This window comes from Thalassophryne amazonica, chromosome 1, assembly GCF_902500255.1.
Source record: "Thalassophryne amazonica chromosome 1, fThaAma1.1, whole genome shotgun sequence".
Lineage (NCBI taxonomy): Eukaryota > Metazoa > Chordata > Actinopteri > Batrachoidiformes > Batrachoididae > Thalassophryne > Thalassophryne amazonica.
Genome location: NC_047103.1, coordinates 43414754 through 43434048, shown reverse-complemented (window position 1 = coordinate 43434048; position 19295 = coordinate 43414754). Strand labels below are relative to the sequence as shown.

General features: G+C 40.4%; 1 protein-coding gene across 1 annotated transcript; it reads left to right on the top strand.

Moving 5' to 3' along the window:
• Positions 1–741: 741 nt before the first annotated feature.
• LOC117508971 (Golgi reassembly-stacking protein 1-like) lies at positions 742–18975 on the top strand. The gene is given in 10 exon segments (XM_034168801.1): positions 742–1158; positions 1491–1571; positions 4395–4513; positions 4515–4596; positions 8826–8912; positions 8991–9121; positions 14279–14411; positions 14544–14661; positions 18393–18506; positions 18733–18975. Coding segments are annotated over 10 exon segments (1095 nt in total). The 5' UTR covers positions 742–1092; the 3' UTR covers positions 18897–18975.
• The last annotated feature ends 320 nt before the right edge of the window (positions 18976–19295 follow it).

Genomic DNA, 19295 nt, shown 5'->3' with positions numbered 1-19295 from the left:
TTACAAACAAATGTTTGGTAATGTTTTCCAATGTTTTGTACTTTCCCTCTAAAAATTATCAGAAACAATGGCAAAATTCAAGAGAGAAGTCATCAGGGCATCTGCAGCAGTAATATGTTTAATTGCTGTGGAACGTCGCCGCCGCCGCCAAAAACAACACAAGCCTCGCTTGTGGTGCAGATCCTGGATTAAGAAAAGACACAAGTATGGGGCCTACAATTGCCTTCTTAAAAAAACAGTCCTCAGACAAACCAAGTTATAAGAACTTTCTGAGGATGGATGAGGCAGCTTTCGAGGAACTCCTTCAGAAGGTGGAGCCACTGATACAAAAGCAAGACACACACTTGATTATGGTGTTGTATAGGCATGGCTGTTTCTCATATTCCTCAATTAAATTTTGTATCTCTTCAAATCCCCACACTCTTTCCTTCTTGGAGGCTGCCATTTTGTCCAACTAGTAATTCGCATGATCACCAGCTATTCTCTGATTGGCTGTTTGTTGGCAAACTTCACCAAACATGTTTTCAAGAATGAACATGTCCAAACTTTTGCAAACTAGTTTGGTGGTGTTTGGCAATACGTCCACACTACCAAACTCGGGCAAACTTTTCATGGCAAACACCACCAAACATGAAGTTTGGTGGTGTTTGCAAACAAATGTTTGCTAGTGTAGACTAGGCTTTAATATCACAACAAACAAAATTAAAAGTATATGTTATACCATATTTCAGGAGGAAAAGAATCAATGTTTGTGTTATTGAGAGCATTTTGGAAAACAGAGAATGCCTTTCCTTACCTATTTGTTGTTTAACAATTTTACCTATGTAAAAATGAACACAAAAGAAATTTTGCTGAAGAATTCCCTTTTTGAACCTGGCGCAGAGAACAAAGCAGCTACGCCCCTATTCCACAGAGCATGAGCGATCGATTTTTCTGCCATCTTTATTTATTAGTTTTGCCTGGGCGCGAGCAGCTGCTGATGCTTGCTAAAAGCTAGCCTCTAACTCACTCTGCTGCATAGTTTGTAGTTTAGTAATGACAGTTTGGTTACGCCAGTCGTGTAGTTGTAGTTAAAGTTTGCGTTAAAAGGAAATGGGCTTAGCGCAAAGTTCTCTGCTGTCAGACGGGGGAAGTAACAGTGGATACCACGTCCATGCGGTTGGTTAATGTCAAACTGGGATTTACTGGAGAATTTTTGGTTAACCTAATGTTTTTTCCTGTAAATATATAACTCAGAAAAGTGTGGTCATTTCCATAACGGTGTTAGCCTGTGATGAGTTGGTAAATATTCAGACATAAACAGTACGGGCTCATCAAGTGTCTACTGGTTACTACTAAGGATTTAGTGATGTTAATTATGTGGTTATTAGATGTATTAGAGCATTACAGGGTGAGTTCTTCCAGTGAGCACCCCCGTCTCATAGCTGTAACACTTTGAACTTGACACATGGGGGCGACAGTGAGTGTATCCATTTATCTCTCAATTTCAGGTTCAAGAAGAGTCCCGTGCTCAGAAGGCTGGCCTGGAGCCCTTCTTTGATTTCATTCTTTCGATAGGACATACCCGTCTTGTGAGTAGATTCCTTAATGCTAAAGTCACAATCATACCAACTGACATTTTTTCGACTAAGCGACTAATGGATTTATCAATCAATCAAGTTTTATTTCTAAAGCGCTTTACAACAACCAAAGTTGATCAAAGTGCTGCACACAGTTAAAAACAACCATAAAATAATCCAGAAGATTATCCAGAAAGATTTACGAGAGATTTATCCAGAAAATAATCAACAGAATCATTGATAAAGTCAGTTGTAGTTTTGTGAAATATGTTAGGATTTTGTTTCCAAGGTTTTCTTCATTATATTTTTTCCATGACTGCCTTTTGTAATTTTTGGCACATTATATTCTTTATATGTTGCAATAAAAAGTTAAATAAATACTTTTTAAAACAGAATATTCAAATGCGATGTTGAAAGCTATTGGTAGAATTTATGCCTATGATCTATTGGTAAATTCATGAAAGGATAATTGACTAATCAGAATATAATCAATACAAAATAGTAGTTAATCGAAAAGCAATCTATAGATCAATTAGAAAACTAACTATAGTTGCACCACTAGTCTGGACCATTAGACACTTTATATTGTATTTGTAGAACAACATAGGTTAAGTTTTGTTATGATTTCATTTAATTAAAAAGCCAAAATGTTAAATATTCATGTTTCACATTCTAAAATATGAAGATGTTCTGCTTTTCAGTTTTGTAACATTGCAAATTAATTAAGTTTGTGTTGGACTGTTGGGAGGACAAAACAAGACAATTTAAAATACAAGCTCAGACTTTGGAAGTGATTTTAATTTTGTCTGTTTTCTTCTACTTTATAGGAGAATAATTACAGGAGCATGCAGAATTATCTGATTATTTAAAAATACAGGTAGCCATTGGTTATAATTCAAATATATTGCATATTGTTGCGACTTTAACTTTGTCATGGTGTTTTTAAGGTATAATTTTTTGCTGAAGATATGTTTTTGCCTGGGGCATTATATTTGTCAACAGAAATACTCATACAGTTGTTTTCAGAATTTATTTATTTTTCAAATATGTACGAGGTCTGTCAATAAAGTAACAGTCCTTTTTATTTTTTTCAAAAACTATATGGATTTCATTCATATGTTTTTACGTCAGACATGCTTGAACCCTTGTGCGCATGCGTGAGTTTTTCCACGCCTGTCGGTTACGTCATTCACCTGTGAGCACGCCTTGGGAAGGAGTGGTCCCGCCCCCTCGTCGGATTTTCATTGTCTGGAAATGGCGGAATGATTTGGACTTTTTTTCCATCAGAATTTTTTCAGAAGCTGTTAGAGACTGGCACCTGGAAACCATTCGAAAAATTTATCTGGCTTTCGGTGAAAATTTTACGGGCTTCACAGAGAATAAGGACTGTTACTACAGCTTTAAGGATCCCTTTAAGGACGCTCGGCGCGCTGCGCTCCGAGCTGCGACGACACGGCACAAGCCACCGGACCATTTCTAAACGGATGGCTCTGTGGATACGAGACCGTCGTGTGCTCTTTCTCTGGTTATCACAAGAGCTGGACATCAGCCATTTTCCAGCAGATTTCACTTTTAACAAGAGATTTTGTCATGGAAAGCCGCGCGGAGGTGATTCGCTTTGGAAGCGAGACAACGGAACACCTCCGTTTCGGCATGTCAGAGGACAAGTTTGGACATGTCCAGCTCTCCACAATTTCTCTGATACTTACTGGACTGGTAAGTATTGAAAGCCGAGATAGGCATGTCCCAACTTGTCCCATAACATGCCGAAACGGAGGTGTTCCTTTGTCTCGCTTCCAAAGCGAATCGGTCTTTACACGCGCAAAGCCTCTGTGCGGCTTTCCATGACAAAATCTCTTGTTAAAAGTGAAATCTGCCGGAAAATGGCTGATGTCCAGCTCTTGTGATAACCAGAGAAAGAGCACACGACGGTCTCGTATCCACAGAGCCATCCGTTTAGAAATGGTCCGGTGGCTTGTGCCGCGTCGTCGCAGCTTGGAGCGCGGCACGCCGAGCGTCCTTAAAGGGGTCCTTAAAGCCAGATAAATTTTTCGAATGGTTTCCAGGTGCCTGTCTCTAACAGCTTCTGAAAAAATTCTGATGCAAAAAAGTCCTTTTCATTCCGCCATTTCCAGACAATGAAAATCCGACGAGGGGGCGGGACCACTCCTTCCTAAGGCGTGCTCACAGGTGAATGACGTAACCGACAGGCGTGGAAAAACTCACGCATGTGCACGAGGGTTCAAGCATGTCTGACGTAAAAACATATGAATGAAATCCATATAGTTTTTGAAAAAACTAAAAAGGACCGTTACTTTATTGACAGACCTCGTATATTATCCTTATGTAGCACCAGGGGTCCTTAAAAATAAAAATATTCCCACATGATTAAAAATGACCATGTGAGACAACATATGGTGATAGTCCAGAGTAGCATTTTAATCAGAATTCTGGTCAGAAAAAGAAGGCCAGTGGATGTAAATACTGCATATTTTCAGACAGGTGCAAAAAACAAAGAGTGGGCATACACAGATGCTCACATGTGTTCTCTGATGTTTTTCCTAGACTATTTTCTCAAAAAATTGAATTATCCTACTGTGCAGTCATGTTTAAATTAGCAGCTCACAGTAGCAAAATTGAAAGTCTTTTTGGTTAAATTGTGCTTTTAAACTATTCCCTCATTTCTTCACTGTCACAATTGGAAAAGTGTGTGTGTGTGTGTGTGTGTGTGTGTGTGTGTGTGTGTGTGTGTGTGTGTGTGTGTGTGTGTGTGTGTGTGTGTGTGTGTGTGTGTGTGTGTGTGTGTGTGTGTGTGTGTGTGTCTTTTCACTGCAGAATAAAGAAAATGACTTGCTGAAAGACCTTCTAAAGGCCAATGTGGAGAAACACGTCAAACTTGAGGTGTACAATTCTAAAACCCAACGTGTCTGAGATTTGATGGTGACTCCCAGTAACGTGGGGTGTCCAGGGCCTGCTGGGTGCCAGCGTACGCTTCTGCAGCTTTGAAGGAGCCAGTGAAAATGTTTGGCATGTCTTGGTAAGTCTAGTTAATTGTTGATAGAGGCTGGCCTTAACGCTTTATTTGTTTTTGTGTCGTGATTAAAAGTCATGAGATCGTTGCATCTGGTGACCTTTTTTTAAACTTTTTGTGGCCTTGATATAAAATAGTTTAACAGCAGCGTGGTCGTAATTACAGTGGCTTGCAAAAGTATTCAGCACCTTGGTATTTCATACATTTTAAATTTATTTATGGCATTTCAAATACAAAAAGTAAAGTAAACCAAATACTGCATGTTTTGCATTTTTGTATCCTCAGTTGTACAGATTCATGACGAAGTGGTATAGAGGAGGGTTTTCTTTGACCAAAACATTAAATCTAGGCTTGCATCTCAGATGTACCTTCTGGCAAATCGTAGCTGAACTTTCAGGTCTTCTTTTGAATAAAATCCTCTATACCACTAATCATGAAGCTGTGTAACTGGGGATGCAAAATGCAAAACATGCACTATGCACAATTTCTCCAATCACAGCCACATAAGCTTGTAACTTCTTCTGGGTTGTTTGGGTGTCTTGGTGGCTTTCCTCACTCTTCTCCTTCTTGCACAGTCACTCAGTTTTTGAGAACTGTCTACTCCACACAGATTTACCGTTTTCCTTTATTACTACCCATGACCTGCCCTTAAGCCTTTTTTCCCTTTGCTTCTATTCTCAATCCTCTTTTACTGACACCAGTTGTCTCATCGCACACGGGCTCCACGAAAAGAAATCTTACTGGGCCACCCCATATTGTTTTGTCAGTATTATAATTGTATTATATATAAATGCAGTCCATTTATTAGGGGCTTCTCTGGGCCCCTGTCAATCCTTCTCCTTATTCTCCCCTTTTCAGTACCCCTGCATCGCATAACCTCTTCAAACCACTTCAACACTTGCTTGGATATCTCTTCTAATGTTGCTGTATTTCTGAGTCTCTCACTCATTATTACATTGAGCTTTGGAACACCACACAATCATCTCAGCAACTCTCATGTATTATTGCTGGTCTTACTGCTGTCTTTTAAACCTGGACTTACCCCTCGCCTCAGTCCACACACCTGATCTTCTCTTTCCAGATGGCACTTTGTAGATTGTTTTTGCACCATACTTTTCATCTTCAGGTTAAATGATTTCTCAATCTTTTACCTGCTGACCGGAGAAGGGAAAAACACACTTTTGTGAAACAGATCGGCAGATGTTACTACAAAAGTTCCTTTTGGTTTCCTAAAAATGCAGGACGACACAAAAAGATGCTGTCATTCTGATACTGTACACAATATGTCATGACAAATTGCAGTACCAGCTTAGATATCTTGTTCTTAACCCCATGTGCTGTGTTAGAGAAGTTTGGGGGGGGGGAAAGTGTTAATGTCCAAATATTTGTGGTCCTAATTGAGTGCAGAACAGGTTTGAAATTATCTCCTGTAAACATCTGTGTAAAGGTTAAACATGCCTTATTCCAGCCTGGTTATGGCCCTGTTACACCTCAACAATTTAGCCTGCGTATGCCGGCATATGAAAAATACGGCAAATACACTGGCGTATGTCTAATCAGTTCAATCAATCAATCAATCAACTTTTTTCTTATATAGCGCCAAATCACAACAAACGGTTGCCCCAAGGCGCTCCATATTGTAAGGCAAGGCCATACAATAATTATGAAAAACCCCAACGGTCAAAACGACCCCCTATGAGCAAGCACTTGGCAACAGTGGGAAGGAAAAACTCCCTTTTAACAGGAAGAAACCTCCAGCAGAACCAGGCTCAGGGAGGGGCAGTCTTCTGCTGAGACTGGTTGGGGCTGAGGGAAAAAACCAGGAAAAAGACATGCCGTGAAGGGGGGCAGAGATCGATCACTAATGATTAAATGCAGAGTGATGCATACGGAGCAAAAAGAGAAAGAAACAGTGCATCATGGGAACCCCCCACAATCTACGTCTAAAGCAGCATAACCAAGGGATGGTCCAGGGTCACCCGATCCAGCCCTAACTATAAGCCTTAGCGAAAAGGAAAGTTTTAAGCCTAATCTTAAAAGTAGAGAGGGTATCTGTCTCCCTGATCTGAATTGGGAGCTGGTTCCACAGGAGAGGAGCCTGAAAGCTGAAGGCTCTGCCTCCCATTCTACTCTTACAAACCCTAGGAACTACAAGTAAGCCCGCAGTCTGAGAGCGAAGCGCTCTAATGGGGTAATATGGTACTACGAGGTCCCTAAGATAAGATGGGACCTGATTATTCAAAACCTTATAAGTAAGAAGAAGAATTTAAATTCTATTCTAGAATTAACAGGAAGCCAATGAAGAGAGGCCAACACGGGTGAGATATGCTCTCTCCTGCTAGTCCCCGTCAGTACTCTAGCTGCAGCATTCTGAACCAACTGAAGGCTTTTTAGGGAACTTTTAGGACAACCTGATAATAATGAATTACAATAGTCCAGCCTAGAGGAAATAAATGCATGAATTAGTTTTTCAGCATCACTCTGAGACAAGACCTTTCTGATTTTAGAGATATTGCGTAAATGCAAAAAGGCAGTCCTACATATTTGTTTAATATGCGCTTTGAATGACATATCCTGATCAAAAATGACTCCAAGATTTCTCACAGTATTACTAGAGATCAGGGAAATGCCACCCAGAGTAACGATCTGGTTAGACATCATGCTTCTAAGATTTGTGGGGCCAAGTACAATAACTTCAGTTTTATCTGAGTTTAAAAGCAGGAAATTAGAGGTCATCCATGTCTTTATGTCTGTAAGACAATCCTGCAGTTTAGCTAATTGGTGTGTATCCTCTGGCTTCATGGATAGATAAAGCTGGGTATCATCTGCGTAACAATGAAAATTTAAGCAATACCGTCTAATAATACTGCCTAAGGGAAGCATGTATAAAGTGAATAAAATTGGTCCTAGCACAGAACCTTGTGGAACTCCATAATTAACTTTAGTCTGTGAAGAAGATTCCCCATTTACATGAACAAACTGTAATCTATTAGACAAATATGATTCAAACCACCGCAGCGCAGTGCCTTTAATACCTATGACATGCTCTAATCTCTGTAATAAAATTTTATGGTCAACAGTATCAAAAGCAGCACTGAGGTCCAACAGAACAAGCACAGAGATAAGTCCACTGTCCGAAGCCATAAGAAGATCATTTGTAACCTTCACTAATGCTGTTCTGTACTATGATGAATTCTAAAACCTGACTGAAACTCTTCAAATAGACCATTCCTCTGCAGGTGATCAGTTAGCTGTTTTACAACTACCCTCTCAAGAATCTTTGAGAGAAAAGGAAGGTTGGAAATTGGCCTAAGTTGCATAAGTTTTGTACAAGTTAAGAGCACGTTGAAGCACGTTAGTATACTGTGTAGTACAGCGAGTTTGTCAAAAAGGTTTGAGGATGCACAATATTTTTGACACGTGCTAGCGTATGGCTCATACGTCCCGCCTACGCAGCCCGTAAGTTGTAGGTGAGTTATGCAATTGTTGACACACACGTTACTTCTAAGTTACTCATAAGTTGAAATATGTCCATTGATGTTGTCCATTGATTGGCTCAACAACTGAAGCTGCAGCCCTCATGCGAACAGTTCAGACTGTTTCAAATATTAAAGCCATTCACACACTAAGTAAATATAAAGTCTCGTCTTACCTGTTTGTTTCAGTCGGATTCATCATCACAGGCTGATATAAACATACCCACATAAAGCTTTCTGATTTTTGAAAAGGATATCTGAAAATACTTTAATTCCTTTTGTGTGTTTCTCAGCCTGAACCAGAGAATGCCAGCGCTTCGTGCCAAAACAATAAAATTTGCATACTTTAAAACTTGAAAGAGTCACAGCACCTCATTCCTTCACGTCAGTGTTAACCCCAGGCATCAGCCAGTTCTTCAGCATTCTGCACGCGATGAAAATAAATCCCATGAGCCACCAAGACAAAAATAAGATTAAATTTTTAAAAATGTTAAATTACTCTGTTTGGCCTTCATGTGGAGCGGGCCTCGCGACAGCATACGCACGCTTGGTAACGTGCATGTCAACATCAGTGTGCTCTGCTTACCAAACAGTAGGGTTCTGCTGGTGGAGGAAACACAAGCCAAGCCAGACTTCAACCGTTCCGATCCGTACCACTCGGGAAACGTGGTTGTCGGCATACATTGGCTAAATCATCATGGTGTGGCAGGCCTATTATGAGCAAAATGCACCAGTAAACTTTTTGTTTTGTTTTTAAAGCATGTGGAAGCAGATTCTCCAGCAGCTTTGGCAGGACTGAATGCACACAATGACTACATTGTCGGAGCTGACCAGGTGTTGCAAGATGTAAGTTGACCGTGGCATGTATCCACATGTTGCACAAACAACATTTTAAATGTAGTTTTATTTTTTAAACCGATCCAGTCAGAAGATTTCTTTTCTTTGGTCGAAGTCAGTGAGGGGAAACCTCTGAAGCTGCTGGTGTACAACACACAGAGTGACCAGTGCAGAGAGGTCGTGGTGACTCCAAATGGAGCGTGGGGAGGAGAGGGAAGGTAGGATGACTTTTATCTTCCACCTGAGGTAGTGGTTTTTAAGTTGGATGCAATCAAAAATATTAAGGATGTTGTGGAAGCTGAAATCCATTATTCAATGCAACCCATCTATGAAGTATACAGTACGAGTAATAGTGTACAGTACAGTAATAGCTCTGATTACATTAAGGGAAACCGGCTCTCACTGCAAACTGCACTTTAATGTTGGAATGTGATGTACCTGGATGAAATTCAGATGAATGCATTCCACATAGCTGGCATGGCTCAGTGTAAGATTGACTGGCACACTCCTGACCGATTGGTCAGAAGTGCCCCTGTTGCAAGGAAGCCCAGCGTGGCGCTTTGGGTCAGCTGCAGTTCTGCAGCTGTGTGCAATTCCAATAACACTGGCCTTGGTAAGCGAAATCGGCTTATGAGCCAATTATTGTCATTTGCAAGTAAATCCTTGCATTCCCTAAATACGAGGTCTGTCAATAAAGTATAGGTCCTTTTTATTTTTTTCAAAAACTATATGGATTTCATTCATATGTTTTTGCGTCAGACATGCTTGAACCCTCGTGAGTTTTTCCACCCCTGTCGGTGACGTCATTCGCCTGTGAGCACTCCTTGTGGGAGGAGTCGTGCAGCCCCTCGTCGGAATTCCTTTGTCTGAGAAGTTGCTGAGAGACTGGCGCTTTGTTTGATCAAAATTTTTTCTAAACCTGTGAGGCACATCGAAGTGGACACAGTTCGAAAAATTAAGCTGGTTTTCGGTGAAAATTTTAACGGCTGATGAGAGATTTTGAGGTGATACTGTCGCTTTAAGGACTTCCCACGCAGTAGGACATCGCGCGGCGCTCCCAGGCGTCGTCGTCAGCCTGTTTCAAGCTGAAAACCTCCACATTTCAGGCTCTATTGATCCAGGACGTCGTGAGAGAACAGAGAAGTTTCAGAAGAAGTCGGTTTCAGCATTTTATCCGGATATTCCACTGTTAAAGGAGATTTTTTTAATGAAAGACGTGCGGACGGATTGCAGCGTCGGCTCGCAGCCACCGCGACGCTCCGCCACAGGAAAAACACCTCTGTTGGAAGCCTTAAAGACAAGTTGGAACATGCCCAACTGTTAAACAATTTCTCAGATACTCACTCCACTGAAAGCCATCAAAAGCTGCCTGGATTTTACAAATGGTTATCAACACGGAGGTGTTTTTCCTGTGCCGCCGCACCACGCCGGCTGTGTCCCGACGCGCGGACCCGTCCGCACGTCTTTCATTAAAAAAATCTCCTTTAACAGTGGAATATCCGGATAAAATGCTGAAACCGACTTCTTCTGAAACTTCTCTGTTCTCTCACGACGTCCTGGATCAATAGAGCCTGAAATGTGGAGGTTTTCAGCTTGAAACAGGCTGACGACGGCGCCTGGGAGCGCTGCGCGATGTCCCGCTGCGTGACGTCCCACTGCGTGACGTCCCACTGCGTGGGAAGTCCTTAAAGCGACAGTATCACCTCAAAATCTTTCATCAGCCGTTAAAATTTTCACCAAAAACCAGCTTAATTTTTCGAACTGTGTCCACTTCGATGTGCCTCACAGGTTTCCGACGAGGGGCTGGACGACTCCTCCCACAAGGAGTGCTCACAGGCGAATGACGTCACCGACAGGCGTGGAAAAACTCACACATGCGCACGAGGGTTCAAGCATGTCTGATGTAAAAACATGTGAATGAAATCCATATAGTTTTTGAAAAAAATAAAAAGGACCTATACTTTATTGACAGACCTCGTACATGCTCACATTGGATTGCACCATTTACAAGGTCCTCTAACAACACTGACGCAGCCGTTGTTGATGCCATTTTCCTCATCACTTTGCACATGCTTTTATATCCATCCATATAACTGCAAAGACGTGGGTAAGTTAAGTGCTCATAAATGTGTCTCTGCTGTACACAGCACTCTGATGACTTCTTGTTTTCACACTATTAAGGGTTCCCAGCATCACCTCTACGTGTCGGTAGTGGAAAAATAGCCAGCCATGATTTTTGTGTGATGCACCGCACATTTCCACAGTCATTTCACTTTTGATACATCTGAACATTAGCATGGAGACGGTAGTACGCCATGTTTTTGTGTGTATGTACGCTTTGTACATGAGGCCCCATTTCTTGTGGTCTCTGTACTGTATGCATTAGTCAAATAGGATATATATGTATATGTGGCGTTAATCTCTCGCTACAGACAAAAGTTGCAATTCGTCCTTGTGTGGTCAACTTGTTTGCTCATTGGTCAGCTGTGTAACTATCAGCAAGTCAGAGTTCCTGCTGTTGAGGGGGCTCCATTTTACAGCTGTAGCTGAAAGGCAAAAAAGTTTTCAAAAGAAATCAACTTTAAAAAACATTCATCTTCTACTGTTTTAATATTAACATATAACATATTAACATATTAACATTTATATAACATATTAACATAGGCTTAACACCTATGTGTTATTATTTTAGAATATTTTATTTCACTTCCGAAGAAGATCACTACAGCGGATGATGTGGATAATGTTAGGCGAGAACTGAACAATTCATGAATATCAGTAATAGTAATGAGTTACATATGTGTCAGAGTAGAATCTCAAATATCTTTTAATTCTGTTTCTTGGTGGCTTCTCTCACTCATCTCCTTGCACCATCACTCAGTTTTTGAGAACTGCCAATGACAGACGCATTTACCGTACTGGTTGTATGGTACAAACTGGGAATGTTCATTTGTCCACCCCCAGACGTGTAAAGAAAACTATAAAAGTGATGATTTGCATTAAAAAATAATCCCTAAATTTAGTTCCGCTATGACTGCAGAACATGAAGGGACTGTGTATGAAAATAGCCGTACTTCCTAAATAATGCAATTTTGTTTGTTTTTTGTTTTGGTTAAACCCATTGAATTAAAGCTCGAAGTTGAAAGTCTGTACTACATTCATGTATTGATTGTTTCATTTCACCTCCATTACGGTGATGTACACAGACAGAACGACACAAGCTGTATCGCTGTCCAAATACGTATGGACCAGAGCGTTTAAAGTTGACTGGATTGTCTACCAGCACCTCCAACTGATTGTTTCGAGGGGCCCCACCCCCTCATGTTCATGTTGTACGTTTTTCACACCATTTTGGTCAGTAAGGTCAGACCTTACTTGTCTGAAGTGCCTTGACACAACTTTGTTGTGATTTGGCGCTATATACAGTAGTGTTCAGAATAATAGTAGTGCTATGTGACTAAAAAGATTAATCCAGGTTTTGAGTATATTTCTTATTGTTACATGGAAAACAAGGTACCAGTAGATTCAGTAGATTCTCACAAATCCAACAAGACCAAGCATTCATGATATGCACACTCTTAAGGCTATGAAATTGGGCTATTATTAAAAAAAAAGTAGAAAAGGGGGTGTTCACAATAATAGTAGTGTGGCATTCAGTCAGTGAGTTCATCAATTTTGTGGAACAAACAGGTGTGAATCAGGTGCCCCGTATTTAAGGATGAAGCCAGCACCTGTTGAACATGCTTTTCTCTTTGAAAGCTTGAGGAAAATGGGACGTTCAAGACATTGTTCAGAAGAACAGCGTAGTTTGGTTAAAAAGTTGATTGGAGAGGGGAAAACGTATACGCAGGTGCAAAAAAAATATAGGCTGTTCATCTACAATGATCTCCAATGCTTTAAAATGGACAAAAAAAAAAACAGACGTGTGGAAGAAAACGGAAAACAACCATCAGAATGGATAGAAGAATAACCAGAATGGCAAAGGCTCACCCATTGATCAGCTCCAGGATGATCAAAGACAGTCTGGAGTTATCTGTAAGTGCTGTGACAGTTGGAAGACGCCTGTGTGAAGCTAATTTATTTGCAAGAATCCCCCGCAAAGTCCCTCTGTTAAATAAAAGACAAGTGCAGAAGAGGTTACAATTTGCCAAAGATCACATCAACTGGCCTAAAGAGAAATGGAGGAATATTTGTGGACTGATGAGAGTAAAATTGTTCTTTTTGGGTCCAAGGGCCGCAGACAGTTTGTGAGATGACCCCCAAACTCTGAATTCAAGCCACAGTTCACAGTGAAGACAGTGAAGCATGGTGGTGCAAGCATCATGATATGGGCATGTTTCTCCTACTATGGTGTTGGGCCTATATATTGCATACCAGGTATCATGGATCAGTTTGGATATGTCAAAATACTTGAAGAGGTCATGTTGCCTTATACTGAAGAGGACATGCCCTTGAAATGGGTGTTTCAACAAGACAATGACCCCAAGCACACTACTAGTAAACAAGCAAAATCTTGGTTCCAAACCAACAAAATTAATGCTTCGCAGATGTGAAGAAATCATGAAAAACTGTGATTATACAACTAAATACTAGTTTAGTGATTCACAGAATTGCTAAAAAAGCAGTTTGAACATAATAGTTTTGAGTTTGTAGCGTCAACAGCAGATGCTACTATTATTGTGAACACCCCCTTTTCTACTTTTTTTACTAGTAGCCCAATTTCATAGCCTTAAGAGTGTGCATATCATGAATGCTTGGTCTTGTTGGATTTGTGAGATTCTACTGAATCTACTGGTACCTTGTTTCCCATGTAACAATAAGAAATATACTCAAAACTTGGATTAATCTTTTTAGTCACATAGCACTACTATTATTCTGAACACTATTGTAAATGAAATAAATTGAAATTGATATTAATTTCTTCTCCAAACTGAGGAGAGGCATGAGCTAAATGAAAAAATGGATCACATCAGTGATGAGAACTGATAAATGAGTCCATTATTAATTCCTCATGTACTGTGATCCTTCATATGATATCCTGCTTGTCATCTCTGGTTTTCTGAAATACGATACACGGACGGGGTGTTTGTCTCCTGGTTTGACAGACAAACAAATATTCTCTGCGGGAGAATGCGAACAAAACAGATTGTTTCCAATTTTTCATTCTAGTGCTGCTTTGTTTTTCAAGATGCATCATGCTCAGTGAGTCATACCACAGTTCAGTTATGATCTCAGACCCTCTGCAGTTATCCAATTTTAATGAGGAATTGTCGTCACAGTAAGTGAAATAGCGCTAACCTTATTTGAATTTGCTTAGCCTGATCCCTACAGTACGTGAGTGGTATTTCACTTGTTCTGTTTGTATTTAATTTTAGCTTAGGCTGTGGTATTGGCTATGGCTACTTGCACAGGATTCCAACCCGTCTGCTTCACCTTCACCCAGAGACTGAAAATGTTTCACAGTCTACAGCTGCCAACAGCAGACAGCAGCTATGTGAGCACACTGAGGTATAACACCATACACACACACGCACACACACCTTTTTGCAACTTAAGATGCTGTTCCTCAAGTTGCTATCTGAACTTTGTTGTGTGAGATTATCATTGTAGTCGAGGGTTTGATTACTTCTCTTTCCTCAGGTGCCTTCAGAAGCCGCGTGTAGCCCTTCCGGTGCAAGTCAAACAGGTTCGCATCAGGAAGAAGCAACTGTACTTGAACTGAATGCATCCCCTCCCCCACAGACAGCTGCACACTTTAGTAAGTTACTTATTTTATTTTACAGTTTTTCTCAATTGCTTAGACTGTTTTATCATTAGTATTTTGTTATTGTGTTTTTTTTTTTCATTCTTTTTACTTTTTATGTTTTTATTCTTTTATTGTGCTTTTAATCGTTTAATTCATTTTCTGTTTTTCAAGTTGTGTTGTATGAAGTGCCTTGAGGCGACCCCGTCGTGAATTGGCGCTATATAAATGAATAAATTTGAAATTTAGACACAGTTCCTGGAACAACTCACCATTTTCTCAAGTCTTCACACACAATTTTAAAAACACCCAGCAGTACAAGCATCTAACTCCTGGGTCCCAACCAGTTTTTACCCTCAGACAATACACACAAGCTGTCAAAACACACACTACATGAGTGTTTGTTACACACTGGAGGGATTAATTCAACACACTGCCACCAACATGTCCACAATAGTGGTTAATCATAGTAACCCCTATTGTGGACATATTCAGCACATATGGAGGTTCATCAGCATCAACATCACCATGATCTTGTCTCAGGTCAGGGTCAGGCCATAGTATTTCATCAACATCATACATTATGTCTTCTCCCACCAGGCAGCATGGGAAATATCCCCTTGTGTGTCGGATCCAACCCTGGAAAGATTCGAGAGAAATATCCTCACAGGCATTCACCATTGCCCCCAGGAGATTGTGCTGTGTGTGTGGGTTACGGTTGTACACACTCCACTGACACGGCAAGAAAAATTTGTGTATTGGATTCAGGAAAGGGGGGTATGCTGGCAGAAAAAGGACGGCAAACTTGGAGTGGTCATTTAACCAGGTGTGAACCAGAGCAGCCCGATGGAAGCTCATGTTATTTGAAATGACAGCATATTGGGTTTGCTCTGGTTGTCGTGGCTCCCCTTTATGTTGTATAATGTTATTGTGTAACTGATCTAGAAACTATGGGCCGGTGATGTTGCCTCTCCTCTGCCCTGGAACTTGTGTGATTGCGCTGTCCAATGATGTTGCAGCCCCTGTGGCGCCTTTTTGTGAGATTAAACCCTGGTTCATCGGTAAAGATGTATTCATGAGGATCAGCCATGGCATCCATGTCAAAGATTCTCTACAGGAGTCACAAAACACACATTTTACTTCAAACACAGTACTGTGTGTATTGGAATGAAAGATGAGATTACATACTATAGCATTTCTGTACAGTATAGCAATTACCTGCACATACTGGAATCGTTGCTTAACCCTGTCAGAATTCCTCTCAAAGGGCATGCGGTAAAGTTGCTTTGTTCTTATGTGTCTCCGCTGTATTACCCGGCCAACAGTGGAAAGGCTTATGCTGTTAGACCCTTGAAATATTCCCTGGTCTTCAATAATGCAGGTTTGAATCTCCCCTCAAAGTAATGGCATTACAACCCCTGGCAAAAATTATGGAATCACCGGCCTCGGAGGATGTTCATTTAGTTGTTTATTTTGTAGAAAAAAGCAGATCACAGACATGACACAAAACTAAAGTCATTTCAAATGGCAACTTTCTGGCTTTAAGAAACACTATAAGAAATCAAGAAAAAAAAATTGTGGCAGTCAGTAATGGTTACTTTTTTAGACCAAGCAGAGGACAAAATTATGGAATCACTCAATTCTGAGGAAAAAATTATGGAATCATGAAAAACAAAAGAACGCTCCAACACATCACTAGTATTTTGTTGCACCACCTCTGGCTTTTATAACAGCTTGCAGTCTCTGAAGCATGGACTTAATGAGTGACAAACAGTACTCTTCATCAATCTGGCTCCAACGTTCTCTGATTGCTGTTGCCAGATCAGCTTTCCAGGTTGGAGCCTTGTCATGGACCATTTTCTTCAACTTCCACCAAAGATTTTCAATTGGATTAAGATCCGGACTATTTGCAGGCCATGACTTTGACCCTATGTGTCTTTTTGCAAGGAATGTTTTCACAGTTTTTGCTCTATGGCAAGATGCATTATCATCTTGAAAAATGATTTCATCATCCCCAAACATCCTTTCAATTGATGGGATAAGAAAAGTGTCCAAAATATCAACGTAAACTTGTGCATTTATTGATGATGTAATGACAGCCATCTCCCCAGTGCCTTTACCTGACATGCAGCCCCATATCATCAATGACTGTGGAAATTTACATGTTCTCTTCAGGCAGTCATCTTTATAAATCTCATTGGAATGGCACCAAACAAAAGTTCCAGCATCATCACCTTGCCCAATGCAGATTCGAGATTCATCACTGACTATGACTTTCATCCAGTCATCCACAGTCCACGATTGCTTTTCCTTAGCCCATTGTAACCTTGTTTTTTTCTGTTTAGGTGTTAATGATGGCTTTCATTTAGCTTTTCTGTATGTAAATCCCATTTCCTTTAGGCGGTTTCTTACAGTTCGATCACAGACGTTGGCTCCAGTTTCCTCCCATTCGTTCCTCATTTGTTTTGTTGTGCATTTTTGATTTTTGAGACATATTGCTTTAAGTTTTCTGTCTTGACGCTTTGATGTCTTCCTTGGTCTACCAGTATGTTTGCCTTTAACAACCTTCCCATGTTGTTTGTATTTGGTCCAGAGTTTAGACACAGCTGACTGTGAACAACCAACATCTTTTGCAACATTGCGTGATGATTTACCCTCTTTTAAGAGTTTGATAATCCTCTCCTTTGTTTCAATTGACATCTCTCGTGTTGGAGCCATGATTCATGTCAGTCCACTTGGTGCAACAGCTCTCCAAGGTGTGATCACTCCTTTTTAGATGCAGACTAACGAGCAGATCTGATTTGATGCAGGTGTTAGTTTTGGGGATGAAAATTTACAGGGTGATTCCATAATTTATTCCTCAGAATTGAGTGAGTCCATATTTTTTTTCCCTGTGCTTGGTCTAAAAAAGTAACCGTTACTGACTGCCACAATTTTTTTTCTTGATTTCTTATAGTGTTTCTTAAAGCCAGAAAGTTGCCATTTGAAATGACTTTAGTTTTGTGTCATGTCTGTGATCTGCTTTTTTTCTACAAAATTAAACAACTGAATGAACATCCTCCGAGGCCGGTGATTCCATAATTTTTGCCAGGGGTTGTACATTACTGTGCATGTATTGTGATGCATGTACAGTGGCAATGAGGCAAATAACCTGTTTTCCCTCCTGAAAGTGTAGACAAAGGATTCAACTGTGAAATGGCTCAAGACTGGCTGGACTAGCTGACCAGCTCCTTTCATTGGCCTCCCATGTACCACATGATGAACGAGAGTGAAACACATTTCATCAAATATCACTTGTCTTTGCTGTCCTCTTCCTCATCCTCGTCCTCTCTGTTGTCTAGCAACCTCTGCATGGCCAATTCTAATTGGTGTGTTAACAATTTTTAGACTGTTTTCACCTGGAGAAGGGTGTGGTCTCTAAGTTTAGGTTATGAGACCTTGAGTTAATTATACTGAGAGCATGTGTTTGCTGAATGAACACATAGAGCAATGAATGATTTGTGTGGTTACTTTCATGTAAGGTTTTGCAGGAAGAGTTTTGAATATTGAGATGTGTGGAAACAGGTGAGTTGTGTTTATGGTTATGGGAAATGTGCGTGTGCTTCTGGGAATGACAGAAAAGTTTGGGTTTTTGTGCTACAGGAACTAGGTTTTGTCTTTTATCAATTGAGAAAAACTGTATTGTCTGACCTAGTTGAGAAATATGTATTTTGTATGAGTGTATGTTTGTTCTTTTGGATTGATAGGCACCTCAGACATAAATGAAGCAACTCCTGAACTGTCCGCTGTGGTTTCCATCAGAGACGTGAGCTCCATAGATGCTAATTATGGAGAAAACTCTAAAGATCATCTAAGCGTGGGTGAGCACAAGAACACAACATTTCTGAGTTAATTTTAACCCTTGTGTGATGTTGCCAGCGCTGCTAAAATGGCAGTAGCAGAGCATATTTGGCATCATATTGTCAACCAGTGCTGAGAGTTTTTGGCCTGAAAGTAGATCAATAAAGGAAACTAGGCTTTGGCAAGATGGACTGATTTATGACAGATTATCCAAAGAAAGAATTCTAACTGTATTTGTTTTTACAGACATGCAATCTGGTGGCCGAGCAGCCTCATTTGCTGAGGGGGAGGCCGAAGTGGACCTCCAGAAAACTGAGAGTGATAATGGTACCAATGCAGCCAGCAGTACTGGTCCCAGCAGGAAGGGTGGAGATGGAACCCTGTGTGACAACAGTGTCCCAGAGATGTAGAATGCATCACTGGAAAAAAAAAAAGTTTTATTTATATACAGTTGCCTTTACTGTATGGAAAGTTGCACATTTATGTTGACCAACACGGTAATCCAGTGGTGTTACAGTGTGATTACAGGCTGTAAATTTGGGAAAGCAATCGCTTCAACATCATAATCGACAAGAAAAATGCCAAAGATGAAGAATATTTCATCATATATATTATCACCTTCTAAATATACAAACTGCTGTAACTAAAATGAATGTGTATATATATATATATATATATATATATATATATATATATATATATACGAGGTCTGTCAATAAAGCAACGGTCCTTTTTATTTTTTTCAGAAACTATATGGATTTCATTCATATGTTTTTACGTCAGACATGCTTGAACCCTCGTGCGCATGC